The sequence below is a fragment of the Sinohyriopsis cumingii genome, chromosome 16, assembly GCF_028554795.1.
Source record: "Sinohyriopsis cumingii isolate HCF-2022 chromosome 16, ASM2855479v2, whole genome shotgun sequence".
NCBI lineage: Eukaryota > Metazoa > Mollusca > Bivalvia > Unionida > Unionidae > Sinohyriopsis > Sinohyriopsis cumingii.
Genome location: NC_142976.1, coordinates 69,293,355 through 69,316,020, shown reverse-complemented (window position 1 = coordinate 69,316,020; position 22,666 = coordinate 69,293,355). Strand labels below are relative to the sequence as shown.

Sequence of the window (22,666 nt, the reverse complement as noted above, 5' to 3'; positions counted from 1 at the left end):
GATTGAAATCATGTAACAATAACAAACAGAATAATAACTGCAAAAATGTTCACAATATGCACAATATCAACCAACGAAAAAAGGTGAATGATTACATTTACGTTTTCAGGTTATATAATTTTTTAACTGAAATGTTTGGAGGATATTTTAGCATATGGTGTTGAAAGTAAACTAGCACATTCAGGTATAATGGTAGCCACCATGGGGGTAGAAAGGAGAGTTAGCCTGTAAAAGTTGTCTTGTTACGTTTATTTCATTTGTATTGTGTGAGTGACCCCTATCGATAATGAGAGTAGGAGTTGGGCCTACCTGACTAACTTAACTTTTTTTAATAATCAACATATTATATAGCAAATATTTGTGATTTTAGATTACATTTTAAGTTCATTATTACTTAAGAGGTAAAAAGGGATGGCACTGGCAATAATAAAGTTGTTGCCATTTTCTTACAGTACTACCCGTTTATACTGATATCCCTGTTATCAAGGTAATATGTTCAACTTAAGTGAATGTAGCGATAAATGGGGGATGGTTACAAAAATTGTGCATACAAGTGAAATTTGTAAGAGGTGACCTGAGGTCAGTGAGTTGGATTTACACTGAAAAAATAAACAACTGAAAGTTTGCTTAACTGAAGATAAAACGACTCTAAAATACAATCGTGTATTGACCACTTACAACCGTGCAGAAGGATCAATCATACATAAAGTATTGTACATGTATGTGAAAAATCCATATATCATTAAGAACACATTAGACAGCACAAATAAATCATATGTTAAAAACAAATGTTGGTCTTCATTTTATCTATCCCACTGTCAACAATTACATATAACTAAACAATTTAATGAGACATTCATAGTTGCCAGTAGCACATAATTTTATATTTTTTTACAAGCCACATATATATGGCCTAGATTTTGATCAGCTGAAAACAGTAAACATGTTGCTGAGGCTACAAAAGGAAAAGGATGTTTGTTAATAGCAAAATGAAAACATGTGAATAAAATAAAAAGTTTAATAAACACCTTTGCGACCAAGTATATATATAGTTACAAAAGATTCTAAATTTAATTTTGCATTTTGTGCCACAAGTGGTGACGATCGTAAGCCTAAACATATTTCCTGTTCCTGTCTTCAGAAGTTAATCGATAATAGCTTATCTGCTAGCAAGACTATCTGCGTGCATCAGAGCTTACAGTACCCAGGCCAGGTATCTGCATAATCAGATCATGATGTAAAAACACACCGTTAAGATGTGTTTGTCAATATGAACAAATGATAATATGTTTATGTAGCAATGGATAGATCTCAGTGCATTTTATATCAATGTCTGTGGCATTTTTTTTATGATGCCTTTGAATTTCTCCACCCCAAACTCATGATTGCATATACAAGTTTAAACATCCCAAATGTTGCCAGAGAAAAATGGCCCGATGGTATATTTTGTTGTCAATATGTAAAAAAATAAAGCACAATTTGCAACACTGGCAAAGTCCAGTGCCATCTCTTGGGAAAACATGTTTATTAATGTTGAGTTCATGGTCACTTTTTGTTTTATAAATTAAGAATGTTCTAGAAGCAAGTTGTTTATGAATATGATGGGAATGTTATTGTGTCTTAGCTTACTTCAGAATTACTCTTTCTGCATCTTAACATTGGTCTCAGTTGCATTCATTTGAGATGATTTTTTAAAACTTCATACAAAATGCTCACTGAAACAGGACTAAACCAATATTTTGGTATTAATGTGAATTCATTTGAGGACATTTTGGTTAGTTGTTGTGATACATTAAGACTGTTAGCACATTTGCACATTCAGTACTGTTCGGAATACCAATGGAATTGTTTTGGAATACTCACTACTTTTAGACTTATGATAGAACTTTTAGGACTATGTGGGATTTTATTCATAATAATCCAAGTTCTTTTGAATTTTTCATTTTGTATTCTACAGAAATAAATTATTTGTTGAATATTACAAAACTTGTTGGTTTCACTCTTTTATATTAGAGTGGTAACAATCGATATATATACTACACAGACAGAAATATATTCTTCATCTTTCCAGAAGGGCCGGATTCAGAGGTAGCAGAAAGTTAACATAACATAATGTGATGTGGTAATGCATTTGAAGGAGAAACTGACTACTCCATAAAATAACTCAATTCACAGTATGATTAAATTAGTCCCAATATTCTGACATTAGTCTGGCTTTATCTGCAAAGTAAAAGTGAAGATATCCTCAAAACTGAGGAATTTTCCTAAACATGTCTTTCAAGAATAAAAGGACTCTAAGGGTGCAAGTTTTACATTAACCCACGTACTTTTCACAAAAATCCCTACATTGTCAAAAATACTACAAGACCAAGCAAAATCAGAGGAAACATTTTCAGAAATTAGTAAGAATGTTATCACAAAACTCTTTCAGTCTGAAAAAGGGTTTGGTTTTCTGGCAATATTTTCAAAATCTTCACTCTATCTGGCATTTCACTGTAGATGTCTTCTGCATTAAAGATGGAATGCGGCAACTGGCAAGATGTTAATAATTTGATCAGATATAATGATCTACTTGTACAATTAGCAAGCTGAAATCAAGTTTCTCAAAGGTTTAATTGTGCAGTCTAACTTAAGTTCTTGTATGTTACTAATGCTTAAATAAATGTTACAAAGCTCTTACAAACTATCATCCAAAATTTCATCTGTATTCAAATAATGCTAAGCATGACAACCCATTAGGGGGAACAGCTGAAAGTGGCCTTGGTCAACAGATGGTCTGTATGAGCAGGCAAGTATGTTAAATACACTTCTCATCATTACTTCTAGGGATTTATCAATACAGTGATCATTTCTGATATTTTCAGGAATATTTAAAAGTGTAATATGTTACAATATATCACATTCCTGTACCCTATTTGTGCTTGTATAATTTAAAAAACTATGACATCATATGAAATCTTCAGTGAAAACTCAATGATGATAGGATTTTCCATCAAGGATGAGTACTGAAATATTTTTCCAGATGGCTGCTGTGATGTCCATCTTAAGCATCTGATTGGCAATTTTTTTGTATCAGACCAACCAGACACTATAGGAAGTCTTCTGGTGAAAACCCCATGTTGATAGGACTTTCTGTTCAGGAGAAGCAAACATAATTTTTAAGACAGCTGCTATGGTGGTCACATTGGTCATCAGATTGGCACCATTCTCACTGTGGATCAACTAGAAATCACAAGAAGTCTATTAATGAAACCCCCATGTAATATCACTATTCATTCAGGAGGAATGGTTAATAACTTAGAAACTGTTAATTATCCCACCTTTAAGTATAATAGATTTAAATGGCACAAGGAGAGCTATGTAGTTGGCATGCATTCCTGGGTTTGTCAATGCTCACCCAGGGTCATTACTGGGAAAACCACTGAGATCCCGTTCCCTGAGCAGCTGTGGTGGCACAGTGTTTAAGACACTGACTCATGACTAGAAGGGTGTGAGCTAAATTCCCACCATCAAACAATTTGGATCAACTTTGCTTTTAGCAATTTAATATGGAAGCGTTGCAGGCTGCATATCAGTAATTTTACATTTCTGTTTATTAATAAAAGCTGTCAGTAGAATATATAAATTTCAAATAATTTGCAACTAATGAAATTGAATATATAAAATACCATAAATAATGTGTATATGCACAGCAAGGGGGCCACAAGTGGTTGAGAGGTTTAAGGAGCTCAACTTTACAAATCACTCACATCTCACCTCATTCCACATCAGTTCGAGTCTTAGCTTGGCCAAGACAATTATGCAAGAAAGTTTGCCAGAAGCTTCCTGTGGGTTAGTGGTTCTTCCCTGTGTTTTCTTTCTTCACCCATGAAATATACTGGCCACTATGTATAGCCTATCATGCTGACACAAATGGTGGGAAACCCACAAAACAAAACCTGAAAACAATAATTCAGGTATTTTAACATGGCAATAGCCATTTAAGGTGATTAGTTGCTTTGGTTCCCTTTTTGCTGGGTAATGAAGCCACAGTACACAATACAGTCAACCACACTGTTTTCAAGTTGTCTTCTTAGAACGCAAAGTTATACTTCAATGTTATATTATTTTTCAGATTTAAATTACAGATTGTTTTTTTAAATTAATTCCCAGAGGCATATTTGTCAAAATTTATAGAACATATTTCATTGAAAATGATACATCCTATATTCTAAATTCTTCTGATTCTGTTTGAATTTTTTTCTGCAAGGTAGAGAACTCTGCATAAATCTAGGAATCTCAACAGTCCTCATTTTTGGTTATTTCCCTTGCTTTAATAGACAAACTAGGCTGTTTTCTATCAAATTTGGCCTATTATATGCAATGGTATCGGAGAAGAAATTGTATAAATACTGTTGATTGCTTAATAACAGTTTCTAAATTTGATGGCAGGTTGGTATCTTTAGTAAAAATTCAAAAGGTCTTCATTGCAGAATGCTTTCTCTCAACTTTAATCAAATTCTGTTTTGCATATTTGGAAACAAAATCATCTAATAATTTTTTAATAATGTTTAATAGCTGATCAGCATCATTTGAACAAGTCTGAAAGACCTTCATGGCAGGATGCTTGCTGTTAATGTTTTGTCTAATTCTGCTGAGCAGTTGATGATACAAAGTTAATCAAAGATTTTTGGACAATTTTTAGCAATGACGGCCATTATCTGATGGCAGATGGGTATGAAATGGATAAAACTGAGAGATCTCCATGACCTGTTCTCAGATTTGGCCAAAATCTATCAAGTACTTTTTGAGAAGCTGAAATTGCAACTGGGAATGAAAGACAAATGACATGATCTAGAAATTTCTACCAGGTACCCATCAATCCTAACGATCGGTTACCTGGACGATAATCAAAGGGAAATTGTAATAAATGTGAACCTGAAATGCCTTGTTGTAGGTTCATACATGCCAATGCCCAAGAGAGGTACAAGTGTTGTTGTTGTTGTTCTAGGGTTTAATGCCAGTTTTCAGCACAAGATAGGCTATACATGGCGACCAGTATAACTGGTGGAGGAAGAACTCTGGAAAAGCCAGGTAAGAACCACCGACCCATGAGAAGCTACTGGCAGGCTTTCCCATGTACCCATGCTTGCTGAGCCTTGGACTCGAACCCATGCAGACAGAGGTGAGTTGGCAGTGATCCACTTGGGGCCCTGGTATAAGTGTAACTTATTACTAATATAAATGGCAGAAAGCATGATCTGAGCATAAAAAGAACAATATATATTATATGCCATAATTACAGAAAACTATCAATTTTTTTATTTATGTACATTTATTGTTGCTACTAACCTGGATCTGCTGTTACATTTTTTATCAAAAATTGGCTAAATACATGTGGATTAGTTGTTAGCACAAGAGTCTAGAGTATAGACAAAAAAGAAATGGATAAATTATTTATGCATAACACTCACTTTAACTAGTCTATATATCTAAAGTAACTTTTGCAAATATGCATAAAGCCCACAAATGACAACTGTTGTAGTATCCTCGACCTGCCATGGTCCGTCCCTTAACGATGGGCCAGTGCAACACGTTTTAAGTTTAACAAAACCCCTCTCCTCTAACACTTTTCAGTCAAATAACATCCAACAGTCACATTGTTACAGCCCATATTTTTTATATCTGGTGCCATTTATTTGCAATTTTGACTGATTCCCTACATATGTTTCACATTCAAAATCCTGTTTTCTTGGAAGTAAAATGAATGCAAAAATTACTATATTTACATGCATGGTCAATTCTGATTTGATTTTTTTCTCTCATTGTTATTAAATAACAAAAGATATCCCATATATGTAAATATTTAAGTGAAAAATTTCATTCTGTAAAGTTGTCCATTTAGTTCATTTTTTCCTAACATGGCATCAAAAGTGCATATTACGGTAACCAATTTTTTGTGTTGCCTTTGCCTTGACAAAAATTAGTCGAATTTCCTCTAATAAATAAAAAAGTCCAGTAAAGAAACATAAACAGCGGCCCTCACTTGAACAGCTAATACTTGCTCCATGGCTGCAAACTTGAGGCAAAAATGGCATTAGTTAAACTGGACATTTATACTGTGCTTTCTTTGAATTGTAGTACATATTTAAATTTTATGTCATCATATATTTCTTAATCAGAACTTACTATCACTGTTGATGAAAGGTACTGACCATGTTAATGTCATAAGGATCTCTAAACAAGTATGTCTGAGTCAATAGAAAAATGGCATACGAACCATGGACAGACACAACATTAGGATGGTTTAGCTTTAAATATCAGAGTTGATTCTTCAATAGGTCGTGCAAGAAAGGAGAGAAGTGTCCTGCCTTCTATTATTATATAGTACATGTATGACAAGTAAATTGTAAGCAGCCCTATTAGCTCCTGTGATGATGAATAAATGCATACATGACATGAGCCTCAAACTGTAATCATTATTCTGTATCATAATCTGAACCTGGAATACTTTTTTATGGGTAGCCTGTTGTTCATTTTATTACCCAGTTTATTTTTAACGGGCAGGTACCTGTTGGCATGCTCACTTGGTCTTACAGCCAGGTAAGCTGAAAACCCAATATGCTATACCTACACTGAAAGTAATTAAGTTCGGCACTTACATCACTTCTATCAATCCAGTGTTCTTTAGCACATAAGTTTTGGGTAACTTTTCATTAAAATGACAAAAATATCTTCCAAAATTAAAACTCCTAGGGCTATAACTTGAGAACAATTAAACTGTGACATTTATTGTTGCTTGCAATAACTGTTTAGTATGTATTGGTTTTACTCATACCCCCATGTTCTTCATAAAAGGTTTCATTACTGTACCTTCCACATGCAACTGATAATAAATAAAGTCATTTATGAGTATTAAATGGAATGAATATGATCTTTAAATTTTCACTGCACTGAAACTTACTGACTCTACGGTGTAGAAAGGTTGTTTTGACTCTTCGATTGATAGCTGCTTGCTGTATTTGGGTAGCTTGGATGCAGGAGGAACCTGAGTGGAATCTGTTATCATGAGTGGCATCTTTCTCTTCATGTTTGGCATCCTTCTATTGGCACCCACTAGATGAACCAGGAACTGTACAAGCTGTGAGCAGAAATTCCAGAAACAATTACAATCAGTACAATGCAATCGTAGAAAACAAACTTCAACATACCTAGACTCCTCTGAAGACAGAATTTGTAATTGTCCATATTAAATTTGTACATGTGATCAAGGATTTTTACATTTTATATACAAAGCAAATATTTTAGCAAATTATGTTTCTCTAATGATACTTACCTTATTACATTAAATTAGGATCTACTATCTCAGAATCCAGCCCTCCCGGAAAGATGGAAAAAGTCTCTTTATATATATACACACACACATACACAAGAGAAGCAACTCTTAAAGGTTAACTCCCATTTTTATCTGCTAGATGGCTACCATTATACCTGGTTTAACCCAGTTTTAACTTGTAGTCTGATAAGGCATAACAGCACAAACATTTTTGCAGTACATTCTGTCATGGTCAACGTGACACATAAACACTGAGACTGACATATGGTTAAACTCAGCATAAATTGGTAGCTTGTGATGGTTTGGAGGCCTGAGTGGATTTAAATGAGGATCAAACAAGATAACGGTCTAACATATGTCAATGTAGAGTTAAGTGGAGGAAATGACAAAGTTGAGACAAGTGAAGCAAAAATGAAAGGATTATTAGTCACATCGGGAATATTTAAGGAATTGTTTCCAGTGTAATGGTGTTCCTTTGGATTACAAATGTAAGTTAGTTTTGTGAAACATTATGTAGCACAGAAAAAGTCCTGATTGAAATATTTTTTGTAAAAAACACAAGCCTTCTTATTTTTATCAAGTACAACTAAATGTTCAAGAAATCTTTGTAATAAGATGATTAAATTTCAATTTTTAAATGAAGAGATATATATTCCTTTTATATAACAAAATAATTACACTTTTTCTTACTTGTTTTGAATTTACACATGGTGCCTCCCAAATGAATGTGAAAAATATACATTTTGAATGAACTTCATTTTATTACAAGATATTGGGCTGTTGTTTTCTCATCACTGTCAGTGTTTCCCTTTACGCACATTTGTGCGTCAGGGACGCACGCTGGAGAAAATTGACGCACACATTTTGTTACCGTGCGTTTTTTCGATGCAAAGGATTTTCATAATATGATCATGATTTATTTAATACCCAATGCATTGGACAATGGATGGCATCATACATACTTTGCGTACAGGCATTGACTGGTTCCCCGCTTTGTTTGCTCCCTGCCTTGCGCTCCTCTATTCGTATAGCAAAGTGCAATGCAGGGAACATATAAAACAATGAACCAGACCAGCACAGGCAATGTTATGACAGAGTAGCTTCCCCATATCTAGCGAGCTTCTCGCGATTTCCATCGAGCTCAGCAAGCTGTTCTAGATATTTAACATCAAGGCTCGTTGCACTAGAAAGTGATCTCCAGATTAAAACGTCATGCACTAAAAAGCATTAGCGAAGAAAGTGAAAGAAGCAGAACACAAAAGAGTAACTGTGGATCTAACTTTAATGAAAAATGGAGAAAATTATTCCCTTGACTGGAATATTCATTATGATTACCGGTATGACTTCTGATCGCGTGATTGCAAAGACTGCAAAAGTGAATAATCCTCTCGTGACAGGATTTTTAAATTTTTAAAAATAGGCCCTCGTTCGCCATAAGATATCTGGAGAACACACTATAACCTAAGACATTATTTCACAACAAGGAAATCAGTAAACTTGCAGAGACAAATGCATTATTTGGATCACAAAGTCAGCGGGTCATTGCAGATTTTGTTGGTTTTTAACTTTTACTGCAATAAAAGAAAGATCTTAAAGTTCAAGTGTAACTTATTTTAAAGAAGATGAATCAGTATCCTCCTTGATATTTGGATAAATGTGTTCTAGGACGAAGTACAATGAAACCTATGATAGTACACATTTGATGAAAGGCAGTAAATTAACTCCCATTTGGTTAAAAGGATTTATTTGGCTTTCTGTATTGGCTTATATGTAGTTGTTGTTGTAGTGGTTGTAGGGTTTAACGCCATTTTTCAGCACAAGATAGGCTATACATGGCGGCCAGTATAAGGCTTATATGTAATGTGTTGGGCTATAATATTGTTGAGGAGACTTAAAAGTATGACTTTAAAAGAAAAATGAACTAATAAAATTATTCTTTGAATGGACAATGCATTTGTTTGTTAACTGTGCATGTTGGTGTATTTGTATGTTTAGAGAAAGAGAGAGAGAGTATGTTGTACAAGTTGCAATATCCTATTTCAAGCTGAAAAAGTACGAGTCGTATGAAAATTTGTCAGTACATTTTTGACCCCCACATTTTTTATTTGACCCCCAGTTTTGACCCCCAGGTTTTTTTTGTACCCTCAATTTTACACCCCTGGGGGATACACTGACTGTCTCTGATAAGTTAATGTTTCTCCTCATCCTTTTCACGTCTAAATGTCTAACATTTTAATTATTACAAGGCTGATGTTCTGAAATCATTTTGATTTTGTGATCTAGTTAAATACCTAGTCAATCCCCTCTTAAGCAGTCAACTTGGGAAAAAGTCAAACTGGCCTTTGCACACAGGTGACCATTGAATCCAGGTACCTTTGGTTTGAAATAAATATCAGGCACCAACTACCAATTATTATTATTATTTAAATTTATCACTAAAAAAATTTGGTTGAAAGGGTTTACACTCATAGGATACTGCAAGCTTTTGCTCAAATTTTCAAGTACAGTGCTCTCTTCTGAACAGCTCTCCTGATAGCAGACAGGAGCTTTTGATGCCCATAATCCCTTGGCACTGATGATTCTGTGTTCGAAAGTGTCCCTCTAGTATGGGCAACTCTCTTAACATTGTCAGCAGCAGCCAGCATATTAATGCAAACAATCTCAAATTATCACATCAGAGGCAGATACATCATGAGGTTTACTGATGAAAATACAAATACTTGTTAATGTCTAAATTCAACACAATGACATCTGTTCCAATATTACAATAAATCTAATCTGACTATCCTAACCTCGATGTGTTTCTAAGTTGTTAAGTTGTCAATTACCATAAGTAATCCATACAAAGAAGTAATCTGATTATCCTAACCTCGATGTGTTTCTAAGTTGTTAAGTTGTCAATTACCATAATTAATCCATACAAAGAAGTAATCTGATTATCCTAACTTTGATGTGTTTCTAAGTAGTTAATTACCATAATTAATCCATACAAAGAAGTAATCTGATTATCCTAACCTCAATGTGTTTCTAAGTTGTTAATTACTGGATATTATCACTGCTGACATTTACCAAGATTACAAAATCTATCTGCTGTGAAGCACTAAATTAACAGAATTTCTGACGTCTCATACACTGAGAAATGAAATATACAACAGTACCTATGACCAGTTGACCATGTGATAAGATCACTTCCTGTATTTAACACAGCATTTTATTCAAAAGCTGAAAGTGGCATAATTGCAAGGAATATGCTGTTGCAAAAAGTGTAATATGTTGATGAACAAATATTCTCAATTGAGAACATGTGAACGTAATTTGACTTGATGGAAAGGAGTTCTTGCTCAGAAATTTGGTCTTGGAAAGTCTCAAACATTTGTTTCTCCTGAAATAATTACCAAATCACATTATATGAGAAATATAAGCTTGCTACCTCCCAAATCTAGCCCTACCAAAAGAAGAAAATTCATTGTTTTTGTTTATATCATATAAATAGTAGTAGTTCTTGCCAATTACTTCCCTTGCCATTGATAGGTGTCCCCAGTTCTAAGCTGAATGAACTACCAATCAGGATGCTTACATAGAAGGGTGGAGGTCTTCAAGTAATGTAATTGGGTCAGTATTCTCTGAGAAAAGATTCACTATAAAATTTGCACACATTCTGCCAATCAGATTTACATTAGGAGAACAGGTAATAGGTTTATACCTCAAGTATCCTTCTGGGGAAGATACACTGGATATCCTATGTGAACAATAACACATTTTCCGGCTTAAAGCAACACAACCAATAGTCTTGTGATCCTTGATCACTATCAGGTTAAGAAGATGATTACTTAGATCTTCTCACTGACAAACCTGGCGGGCAAATTCAGCAAAGCTATGAGACTCCTGATTTAATTAAGTCTGGAGGTTGTCTGGGCCAGAGCCACAGGACCCATCAGATTCAGATATTTCTTCTGCATAACTAAGTCCCTGAGATAAAAGTTCAAAAAGATTGACTCTGCATGTCATCCAATAGCTTGTATAATATCTAGGGTCAAAATGTTGCCTCTTAATGTGAGGCTCGCAGAGATCACTATAATTTCACGAGCTGAAATCCTCACGAGGCAGCTCAGATCCTTTCAGATATCAGAGTACATCAAGCATTTAACCTACTTAAGCCATGACAACAGAAAGCGAAATGTCATATTCTGCTTTCCAGCCTTCAACATTTATGGCATGTCTCTGTGCATTCAAAATATAAACTGAGGGTAAAGACAGGATCTTGCATGGCCGCTGATATCAACATATCTATAGAAAAGAAGAGAGTATGACAACTCTCTCCCTGCCCACTGATGGTAACCAGTTTTTGGCTACAAAGGCTAGTTATGCCACGAGGATCACCAAACCGTCCGATCTGAAGATTATTCGTTTGACTGAAAGAATATGTAACTCATTCAGTTTTAGCAAGGTCTGGATCAACAGATCAAACTTCTCTTAAGCCAAGTCATGTAAAAACCCAGGACATATTCCATTTACGAAACAGGTTGAAAGATTTTGGACTATTCAAATAGAAAATTTACTAGTAGGTCTGAGAGATGTTTACCATACCAATATCTCCTCTGCCATGGTGCCTGAATGTGCAAGATATCATGGAGAGATAGCCATTGATGGGCAACTGGTACCAACTTTTTCTGAGAAAAAGTCCATTATTGAAAGTGACAAAAGGGACAATGGTATGAATCTAAACCTCTCCCTCAAAGCATGCCACTTTCTCTCATCAGCCCTGAGAGTAGAGGGCTTTCTTGCTCTTAAAATTCTCTCCACAATTGGAGGTTTGAATTTTTTCTCTCACAAGGCTATCCTAATAAAGCGCACAAGTCCAATGAAAAACCCACAGATGGAAGGAACATCTGGACAGAATATCAGCCAAGGCATTGAGTCTGCTGGGAATATGTCTGATTTGCATATCAATCTGAATTTGTTAACACCAATGAAGAAACTGCCAAACCTGCATGCATAGGTTTGAGTGATTTGGTGCCATCATGGTGGAGGAGGTAAGTCCCCACAGCAGAGTTGCCCCACAAAATCAGGACAAACCTACCACGGAGACAACTGTTCCAGAGCTGAATGGGGTTCATGATAGCTTTCATTTTCAGAAGATTGATGTGCAGCAGCCCTTTACCTGGTCCCCATTTGCCAATAACCAAATTGAAGCCTGGCACCAAGTGGGCTTCCCAACAGTACATACTGGCATTGGTTCATACCACCATTTGCAGCTGTTTTTTTCTCCACAGGAACTCCTGTCATGAGCCAACCATGGTTGTACCACTGACACCAGAATGATCATGTTTCAGACATGATATTAACTTTTTGGTAGAATGAGCCAGCACTGGAAAAGTCATTTGTAACAAAAGCATAAGGCAGCCCAGCCAAACTAGACATACTGCTGCACTGAGTAACCCAAGCAAAGAGCTCTCTCACTGAAAACCATGTCCTGTTGGAAATGGAGTCTATACGTTTCTTAATCCATAGGACATGTACATGAGAGAAATAAACAAGAACAAAATCAGTTATAAACTTGATACTCAGATAGACAGTACATGGGCATAATGGTGGCAAAAAATTTCCCAGTTGACTTGAAACCATCAGATGAATCAAAAAGGATAGAAGATCATTTCTGCCCTAGATAAGAATAGCACTTATCGTGTTTGTGGAGGAGCCCATATAGAGTGATGATGCAATCAATAATTTTGGTGAAGACCCAGGGAGTGATATTTAGATCAAAGGAAGGACTAGAAATTGCAAACTTTGTCATGTCAAGCAAACCAAAGAAACTTTCGCAATTATCCAGGTGAATAGGGACATGAAAGTAGGCATCTGTAAAGTCAAGACTGACTGCATATTTGTTCCTTTCGATGGAGAGTCGGATAGACCCTGCTGTATACATCCTGAACTTTAGCAGATGAATGAATGCATTGAGACAACTCTGGTCTATATTAGTCATGAATAGAACCCCGCTCATTGTGGTTTTCATACAATCTCCAACTCCACTTTGTCTATGAGTCTCCTGCTGAAGAATATGATCCTTCTCCCATTCTGATGGCACATCCTAAAGAAGATGAGTGGAAAAAAGAGGAGGTGGTTGGATAACAAAATCCAAAGTCCTTAATAGATGACTTAGGTCAACCATTGGTTCTGCAGTAATTGGAAGTCTGATGCCCCCTGGTAGGTGGTCTATAGGTGGTGCATGTGTGAAGTCAGCATCAGGAAGCAGGAGACTTTGGGGAAGAAAAACTTGGTTTCTTACCTCCCCTGTATGATTGCCTCTTATACTGATTTGGATGTTTGGCTGTCATAAGGTTAAAGTGTGACTCAATGGGCATAAAAAGATCCCTATTACCTGGCTTGCCCAACGTTCCCATGTTGTCTCTGGGGTACCAGGTTCCTAAATGATGATCATTCAAAGGGAGATAAAAATAGAGTTCAAGATAACCTTGCTTCTTCAACTACTATATAGATGCGAGTGCAAGTTAACTTTTTCCTCAACAAATTAAATCCTGCAGATGGAAATAAGCATGAATACTAAAAGTCTTAGACTTATAAGATAAACATATAAAAAATACCAACCAAAACATGGCTGTTTTATATACCAATGATCAGAGCATATCAGACAACCAATTCCATTATTTGCAAAATTACCTTTGTCGGTTGTGAGAAAGCTTATCAATAGCTTCCCATAGTTCAGATTTTCCTGCATTCTTCCTCCATACTGGCCATCACGTATTGTCTATTATGTGCTATAAAATGGGATTAAGAAAACAACAACTTGCTAAATCAAAGCCAATAGTTATGAGGGGAGGGCATCAAGACCTGTAAGCCAGTGCATATAATAAAATCTCACAAACTGATCATCTAGATAAATAAAACTACTGTTTTCAATTCAGATTTCATTGTAAAATTCACAGCAACTTGAACAAGGGTTACAGAAAAGTCACCAATACTGCATAGTTAAACAACGTTGCCTTAAATTTTGATCATCTTACATGCAAGAATATACAGCATTCTCTCCCAAGTCATTTAAATTTACTACTGATTTTTTAAAATGATGTAATAAAATGCACTGACCCAGATCTGCCAGCACATAATGCAATGGCAGATCTGGATATATGTAATTGGATATGGATTTTCTATGCAAACTTAAACTCCTGAGGTACCAAAAACTGGTTCCATAAAAGCCACATTGTCCAAAAACAATTTTATTTACTCAAGGGCTCAGTCAATCAAACACTAATTGTAATGACAAACTAATTTCTCATTTTCCTAACTGTCAGAGAATACGTCTCAAAATACATAAAACTGAAAAATATTCCACCAATTAAATGCAGAAGTCAGCATTAGCCAACTATAATCATCACATGGCTCAGGATTCTAATTAAAATAACAAACATCTAAAGCAATCTATACTAGAGGCCATAAATATACAAGGGTTTTGAACGCCTGGGGACATCTTTTTAGGTATGTGTATGCCGAACTGTAACAGTATTTTTGTTTCTTCCTTTTTTTAATAACTTAATTACATGCACAAGTATTTTTTGGGTAGGAAAAAATTCCACATAACATGAACTGATTCATATAAATTTCATTCAAATGTATATCATACTGCCTAAACTTTTTACAATGTTTCATCATTTAACATCAGTAAATGTTCGACTTAAAAGTTCATGCACACTAGTTATAAGCCGTTACCTTGTTAACAATCTGCTGCTGCTTTATATGCTTCTGTCTAAGGGAGGCAATCTCTCTCCAAAGAGTTTCATTTTCCCTGTAATGGAAGAAGGAATTGTAATGGAAAAATATTTAACAAGAGGTCCTCATTTATGACTAAATTTTGCATTTGTTTTGCTGTGTGGATGTAGAAGAATCCCATTACAAGAGTTCCAAAAAGGCATATCATGTTCATCAAATATAGAGCTCATTTAGTCTTAAGCAGGTGTATGTATTGGGGGGGGGGGGTTAATTTTAATAACATATTGCCTACCCAGGACTACTGCTTTACTTACCTTTTCCAGAATGGAATTACCCTTATCCACATTAGAAAATTTAATTCTCCCATCTGGCAGAGCCTTCTAGAAAGTGTAGGACAGAAAGAACACATCAAGTCCAATTCTGATGTAATAATCACATGTGCAGTAGCCATCCTCTTTTTCTTGGACCCAGACTACTTGTAGGAGATCAGATCTTTGTGGAATGAGGAGAACATGCTATAGATATATGTATTACAAATTAGTTTTACGTCTTCCAAAGACCTACATTTCAATGCTGTTGGTGGCAGTTTAGGCCATTTACTGTGTCATAACTAATGGGCACAAGGGAAAAAATGCCTTTGCTCATGCACCAAGGACCAAAGGTAGAAGGAGAAAAAGTAATATGTGTCCGCCAAAATGGCTAAAACGACAGATGAGTTAGTCAGGCCAATGAAGCAGCAATAGTCCTAACTTCATGGACTTTAATTTTCATCAAGGAAAGGTTCCTCAAAGTGACAGATAAGGTCTCTTGATAATGAAAACAATCCACTGAGAAATGGTGGATGGAAAGACATTAGCAGAGCTCTTATTAGGTTGTTGTAGGGTTTAACGCCATTTTTCAACGCACGATAGGCTAAACATGGCAGCCAGTATTAATGGTGAAGGAAGAACCCGGGAAATCCCCAGAAAGAACCACCGACCCTCGAGAAGCTACTGGCAAGCTTTCTCACATACCCACACTGGCTGAATCCGAGACTCGAACCCACACAGAAAGAGGTGAGATGGCAGTGATCCATAATGGAGAGTGCTTTAGACCACTCGGGGCCCCCTCTTATTAGGTAAGAAAATCCATTTAGCACTCTTTATTTTCCCTTTTTGAAGCCAATCATGATCATTACCAGTACAGATACAACAAAGACGGGGATCTCGATAGAGAGTGGAGCTACCAAACCCAGTTTTCAAAGGAGAGATATAGACTCGAAATTAGTACTGAAACATAAACAACTTTCCTCTATAGGCATGAAGCTTGTTTTTTCTCCTCACCCACACTAAGGACAGCAGGAAGACAGATTTCAGGGTAAGATTTGGGAAAGCTCGACTCAACAGTTCATAATTGTAATTTGACAAAGCCTACAAAACAAATGTGAGATTCCATCTAGGCATTAGTGAGCATGATACAGGTACCTGCAACTTGAAATGTGTGAAAAAATAGAATGATTTGGATTGGTGTCATCAGCCAGACCCTTGGAAAACTTCAGCATGTTAGATAGGGATGCTCTATATCCCTCAATAGTAGAGACCAAACATGCTCTCTCTTTGAAGAAACAAGAAAATAAAGTCTGCCACTGCAAAGGCCCTCTGTTCTTATAAGGATCAACACACTTTTTCTACTGTGCCAATCAAAGAAGAATCCCACTTTGCACTGCAGACTTTGGATGTGGACACCCTCTGACTGGACTATGCAGTTTGCAACTTTGCTCAAAAACCTGACCTAGCGGAAAGAACAAATTGAGATGTGCCAAGCAAAAAAGTGGAGAATCTGTAGAATGCAGTGAAAGAAACCCATGTGCTGCAACATCAGTAATTTCATCCTTGGTAATATTCCGGTTTGGATGAGAAGATCACTGAACTACAATTGCTGGGGGCCACAGTGGGGTTATCTGAATGAGTTGTGCAGCAGAAATCTTGACTTCATTCTGAAGTGTGAGAAGGTGTAAGTGAACACACAATCCCATCGCAGACTGAATGCATCCACTGCCCAAGCCCCCTGATCTGGTACTGGAAGACATAAAAGGGGAGTTTGTTATTCAGTCTCATGGCAAACAAGTCCACCAAGACAGCCCCCCTCACCCTAGTGAACAGGCAATCTGCTATGGGCTCGCATTAATAAAGTTGTCACCAAATAAAATTGCTAACCTCAATTTTTAGTCGCCCATTTACAGCCATTTTCATAATACAGTACTACCCATTTATCTCAATATCCATGGAACAAAGATAATGTTGTCAACTTAAGTGGCCGTAGAGATAAGTGGGGGAGGGTTACAAAAATAAAATTTAGCATACAAGTGAAATTTGTAATCGGTGACCTGATGTCAAAAATAGGATTTACAGAGAGAAAATAAACAATGGAAATTTTGCTCGAGGACAAAACTAATCTGGAATACATGTGTGTATTTACAACTTACAATTGTGTAGAAGAACCCATAACGTGGAAAGTATTGTACATGTGTAAGAAAAATACATAAATTCAAGTATGAATCACATTAAAAAATTTATATATCATTCACATTAGAAAGCACAAATAACCCATATGTAAAAAAAAATGTCAGTCCTCGTTTGATCTATCCCAATGTCAAACACATTAAGTAAACTTTTCAATGACCTTTTCATGGTTGCCAGTAGCATGTGGCTTTTATAGTTGTTTACATGCCACATGTACATGGCCAAGAGTTTGGTCAGCTGGAGACATAACATTCTGCTGAGCCTACCAATGGATGAGGACACTAATAAGAAAATGAAACCACATGAACAAAATAAAAAGTTTAACAAACATCTTTGCGACCAAATATATATGGTTTCACAAGATTCAAGGGGCCTCAAGTGGCTGAGTGATCTAAAGCACTCACTGTTCTGGATCACTGCTATTTCACCTCTGTCTGCATGGGTTCGAGTCTCAGGCTTGGCTAATGTGGGTACGTGAGAAAGCTTGGCAGTAGTTTCTTGTGGGTCAGTAGTTCTTCCTGGGATTTTACAGAGTTCTTCTTCCACCAGCTATACTGGCCACCACGTATAGCATATCTTGTGCTGAAAAATGGTATTGCACCCTACAACAACAACAAAAGATTCAAATTTTAATTTGCATTTTATGCTGGCTGTGGTAGCGACTGTAAGCCTAAACATACTTCCTGCCAAGTAAAACTTTCATGGCACAATAAAAGTGCTCAAAATCACTTTGGAAAATGCAACAATCGATCAGCTTCCACTGCTTGCATTAAAGTTTCATGATGAATTTCTTTGATGAAGGGTACTTTGTTTTTATTGAAGATTGCAGTCGGCTTGCTTGGATAAGGGTGCATGTGTTACTGAAGTCACCACTAAATGCAAACTTTTGAGGACCAAACAAATGCATCTTTGTTATTGCAGCGGTAACATCAAATAACTGTAGTAGAACACTGAGACCGATTTTTTATTATTTCTTTTCTTGTTTTTTTTTTGTTTTCCATTTGCTTAGTATTTATACAGAACAATCAGTGCTTCAACAGTAATAAGTTTTATTTGAAGTTTCAGCTGTTGGAGAGACTGCTAATAAACTTATGCTTTGAAATGAATCCACCCAATCATATGTTTGTAATTGTAACAAAATTTCTCAAATGAATATGGTTTAAACTAAGTTTCAGCAAAACTATTTTTTGGGTACAAAAAGCACCAACCCTCAATTGGTCAATTGCAGCCATTCCTGTTCATGAATTATTGTCAATTCTATAAAGATGTAAGGGACTATTACACAAAAGTTTGTGATTACACTGTTGTCAATTATATAAGGATGAAAGGGACTATTACATAACTGTTTGTGATTACACTGTTGTCAATTATATAAGGATGAAAGGGACTATTACATAACTGTTTGTGATTACACTGTTGTCAATTCTATAAAGATGTAAGGGACTATTGCACAACTGTTTGTAATTACATTGTTAAGAGGTTTCCCTTGAATAATGAACTTCTGAAACATAGTGCAATTGCTGATGTGTCAAAAAGGACGATGAGTGATATTAACAGTGTGATGTAATTCCCATCAAGATTTATGTGTATGGAAACCAAAGAAACCAACGGGCGAGACAACTTGGAAGCAGAGTTTTGAATTACCAAATAGATTAACAGAATCCTGAGATTTTAAACACTGAATGAGTTGACAAGCAATGGGATCTTATTAGCAAACTCAAGGATGCTAATGACCAGTTGAAATACAAAGTGTTGTCCAGTATCATGAAGAATGTATTTATTGTTCCTCATTCAAATGCAGTCTGTGAGAGGGTGTTCTCATTTGTTGCAAAAAATCACTCAAAATCTAGATCATCTATGTCAGTTGATACCTTGGAAGCAATACCTGTTATGAAAGTGAAGGTGAGAGAAAGCTTTAAAAAGGAGTTTGACCATAAATTTCTCAAAAAGTGCAAAAGCGCCATGTACCATCACAACAGTAATTATATTGTGTAAGTTACAACATGGATATAAACTGTTGTTGTTGTAGGGTTTAACGACATTTTTCAGCACACAAAAGGCTATACATGGTGGCCAGTATTAATGGTGGAGGAAGAACCCGGGAAAACCGGAAAAAACCACAGACACACGAGAAGCTACTGGCAAGCTTTCTCACGTACCCAAGTTCGCTGAATCCGAGACTTGAACCCACGCAGACAGAGGTGAGATGGCAGTGATCCATAACGGAGAGCACTTCAGACCACTCGGGGCCCCGGATATAAACTGTAATGGCTATTAAAATTTTAATTGTTGCCAGTACTTAACAGTTTTTACACCTTACTGAAAATTGGTCCAACCTACTGAAAACTTTTGAATGACTTAACTGAGAATGTCTCTTTAGGGTTGGCAGGTCTGTGGATGTGGCTGCAAGCCAACACATGCAATCAAAATCAACTTCTTCAAATTTGCAATTTTCCACTGCCGGTCTGCGATTGTACATATATATCCTTTCTCTCAAGAATACACCTGTAATAACTTCTCTCTGGTACACAGTCATACTTCTGATGTTAAAGTTACAATGTATCCTTTTTAAGTCGATTGCCGCAACCATTTTCAGCCAATGTACAAAAACATTGCTTTTACATGATATTGGTTAGGTGGCATTACATACTAAGGGAGGCAATTATGAAATCCAACAGATGCTGCTAGAACACAACACTGAAATATACGTGTAGATAGGGTTAAGATATTGGAACTTTGTCTAGTGAAGTTTCATGTGCAACAGGCATAGCAGAGGATAGACCAAATGGCAGAGCTTGAAACTGGAAAGCCTCCCAATTCTGACAAAATGAGAGGTATTTCCTGTGAGAAGAAAAAAAATTGGAATGTCAAGATGTGCATCCTGAAGGTTGATGGAGACTACTCAGTGACATTATTTGATGTAGCAGAAAGAACATGTCAAGTTCTCATTGAGTTAGTGAACTGTAATGACAAAGATGTTTCCAAGATGGACTGCTTGCAGTAACCCCTTTGAGCTTATAGTTAGCAAGAGCATAACAGCTACCACTTGGTCCAAGCAGAATATGATTTGTAACTATTTTCAAAAGCAATTAAAATAACCAATTTAACCACCAAGGCATTTGAAAAATATTTATAAGACACCAATTTTGCAATTAATAAATGCAGAATGGGAGCAGAGGATCAGCAGTTTTGATGAGAGGGGTCAGTAGGATGACCAGCTGTAACACTGATGTACCATTATAATTAGCCATTTGATCATTAGGTATGTTGCACCATCTACTTTGTAAAGAGGTGGGTTGGGTTCATATAAAATCAGATAAATAATGTTTAAACTAATGACGATAAATTGAAACATAATCCATTAATCTGTAAGGTAGGTATAATGGAAACAATGTCTAGAGTACAGTATGCTGCACTTCAACATACTTTTTCATGGCCTCCATGGTAGTGTTCATTACGTCTTGTTTACTTTTCAATGTCTGTAGATCTGAAAGCACGTCACTCAGATCATGTTGGTCATGTTCATTCTTGACTGCTACAACAGTGTTGCTCTGTAAGTAAGAAAATTAATGGTGTTGATAATGATCATACCAACAACAAAAGACTTTAAATGTTGTGCATTTCACAAACAATGCCCAAACACAATGTATAAAATGACTTAAATGCAAACTCTAACCACCGTGTGATGGCCATGATAGCAACCATAATGGATGCCAGATCAGCATCATTTTCAATGACATCCAACCAAACAAAATGAAGTTTTATGGCTGCCTTATTGGAGGTCACATTTTCATTTACAACCAGAAGATGTCTTAAGCCTTTTGGTGAAAACACAATGTGATATGACCTTCCATTCAGTGGGATTAGCAATAACAGATTTTCAAAATGGCTGCCAAGTGACAATATTGGTTGTCAGATTGGCACCAAATTCATTTTGGACCCATCAGACATCATAAGCCTTTCAGTGAAAACTACTTGTTGACAAGGCCATCCCTTCAAAAGAATTAGAAACGAGATTTTTAAAAAATGGCTGAGTGGCAAAATTTTCATTCAGGACCAAGAAGACCTTGTGATGATAAATGTGTGTTCCAAGTTAAATGGCAATCCTTCCATTAGTTTAGAAAGAGTTGCAATAAAAAAATGTATGGACAGACAAAAAAAGGACAACAGGCCATCCCACAAGCTCTTCAGTTCTGTGGCCAGCAGGGTTAGAAAACTAGAGAAAGCTGAACAATTTGCTACCTGATGATGGAAACAAGCAGCTAAAAAAATTGTGTGAACTGAAAATACCATAAATGTAATAATTTAAAGGTATCAATTATCTTCTGGCAATGACCAACACTATATACTCATGTTACACAGCAATACAGCAACAAAAAAATCAAGAGTAGTTCCACTCCAGGGCTGAGCCAATCCCATAGACTGACTTCTTGGACTATTCATTTTTAAAGTTGGGCTAAACCAGAACAAGTGCTTATATTTGCCTTTCTTTTTAAAAATCAATCATGTAGTTATTTTCATGCCATAATCACTTTATCTACCTTTATCAAGCCGTTCATGCCTTCCATGTATACTGAAAGCTTGAATTTACTCTTCTACATCTATTTATATCCTTTATCACAACTACTAGTGATCATTGATAATTACTGCATATGTACATGTTCTATTACTGCTTGACTGCATACTGGGCTAATGACCCAATTATTTGCCAATTAAAATGTGAATCAAAACAACGCTGGTACAATTAAATAGCTGAAATTCAAACAGCTTCATTGTATTTTTTTATACAATAAATAAATACTGAGAGTCAATCCAATGAAATTAATGAATGGCACTTAACCAACATAGTGATCATTCCTTTTATAAACTGAATAAATGACAGTGATGATTCTTTCAAATGATTAAACAGAAGATTTACATCCACATCCAATACTGTATCTGAAGCAAAACAATTAGTAAATTAGGTTTATTAAGAAGCTTTCTCTGTTTATATTTTAAGGACAAAGTATATATTATAACCACTTTAGAAATACCTGACAAGCAAGCTGATATTACTATGTAGATAAAATGAATTTACTAAATTTAAAGTTAATATGGAAGATTTGAAGAGAAATTCATGTGAAAG

General features: G+C 35.9%; 1 protein-coding gene across 2 annotated transcripts in view; it reads right to left on the bottom strand.

The window, feature by feature from the left end:
* Positions 1–22,666, bottom strand: part of LOC149780732 (heat shock factor protein-like) — a 69,820-nt gene that overhangs the window by 37,755 nt on the left and 9,399 nt on the right. For both annotated transcript variants that reach the window (XM_089937781.1, XM_089937782.1), the window contains exons 4-6: positions 20,968–21,092; positions 15,041–15,116; positions 6,944–7,120 (exon numbers count right to left, since the gene is read on the bottom strand). In XM_089937781.1, the coding sequence (XP_089793907.1) occupies positions 6,944–7,120; positions 15,041–15,116; positions 20,968–21,092 (378 nt within the window). The remainder of the gene's footprint in view (positions 1–6,943; positions 7,121–15,040; positions 15,117–20,967; positions 21,093–22,666) is intronic.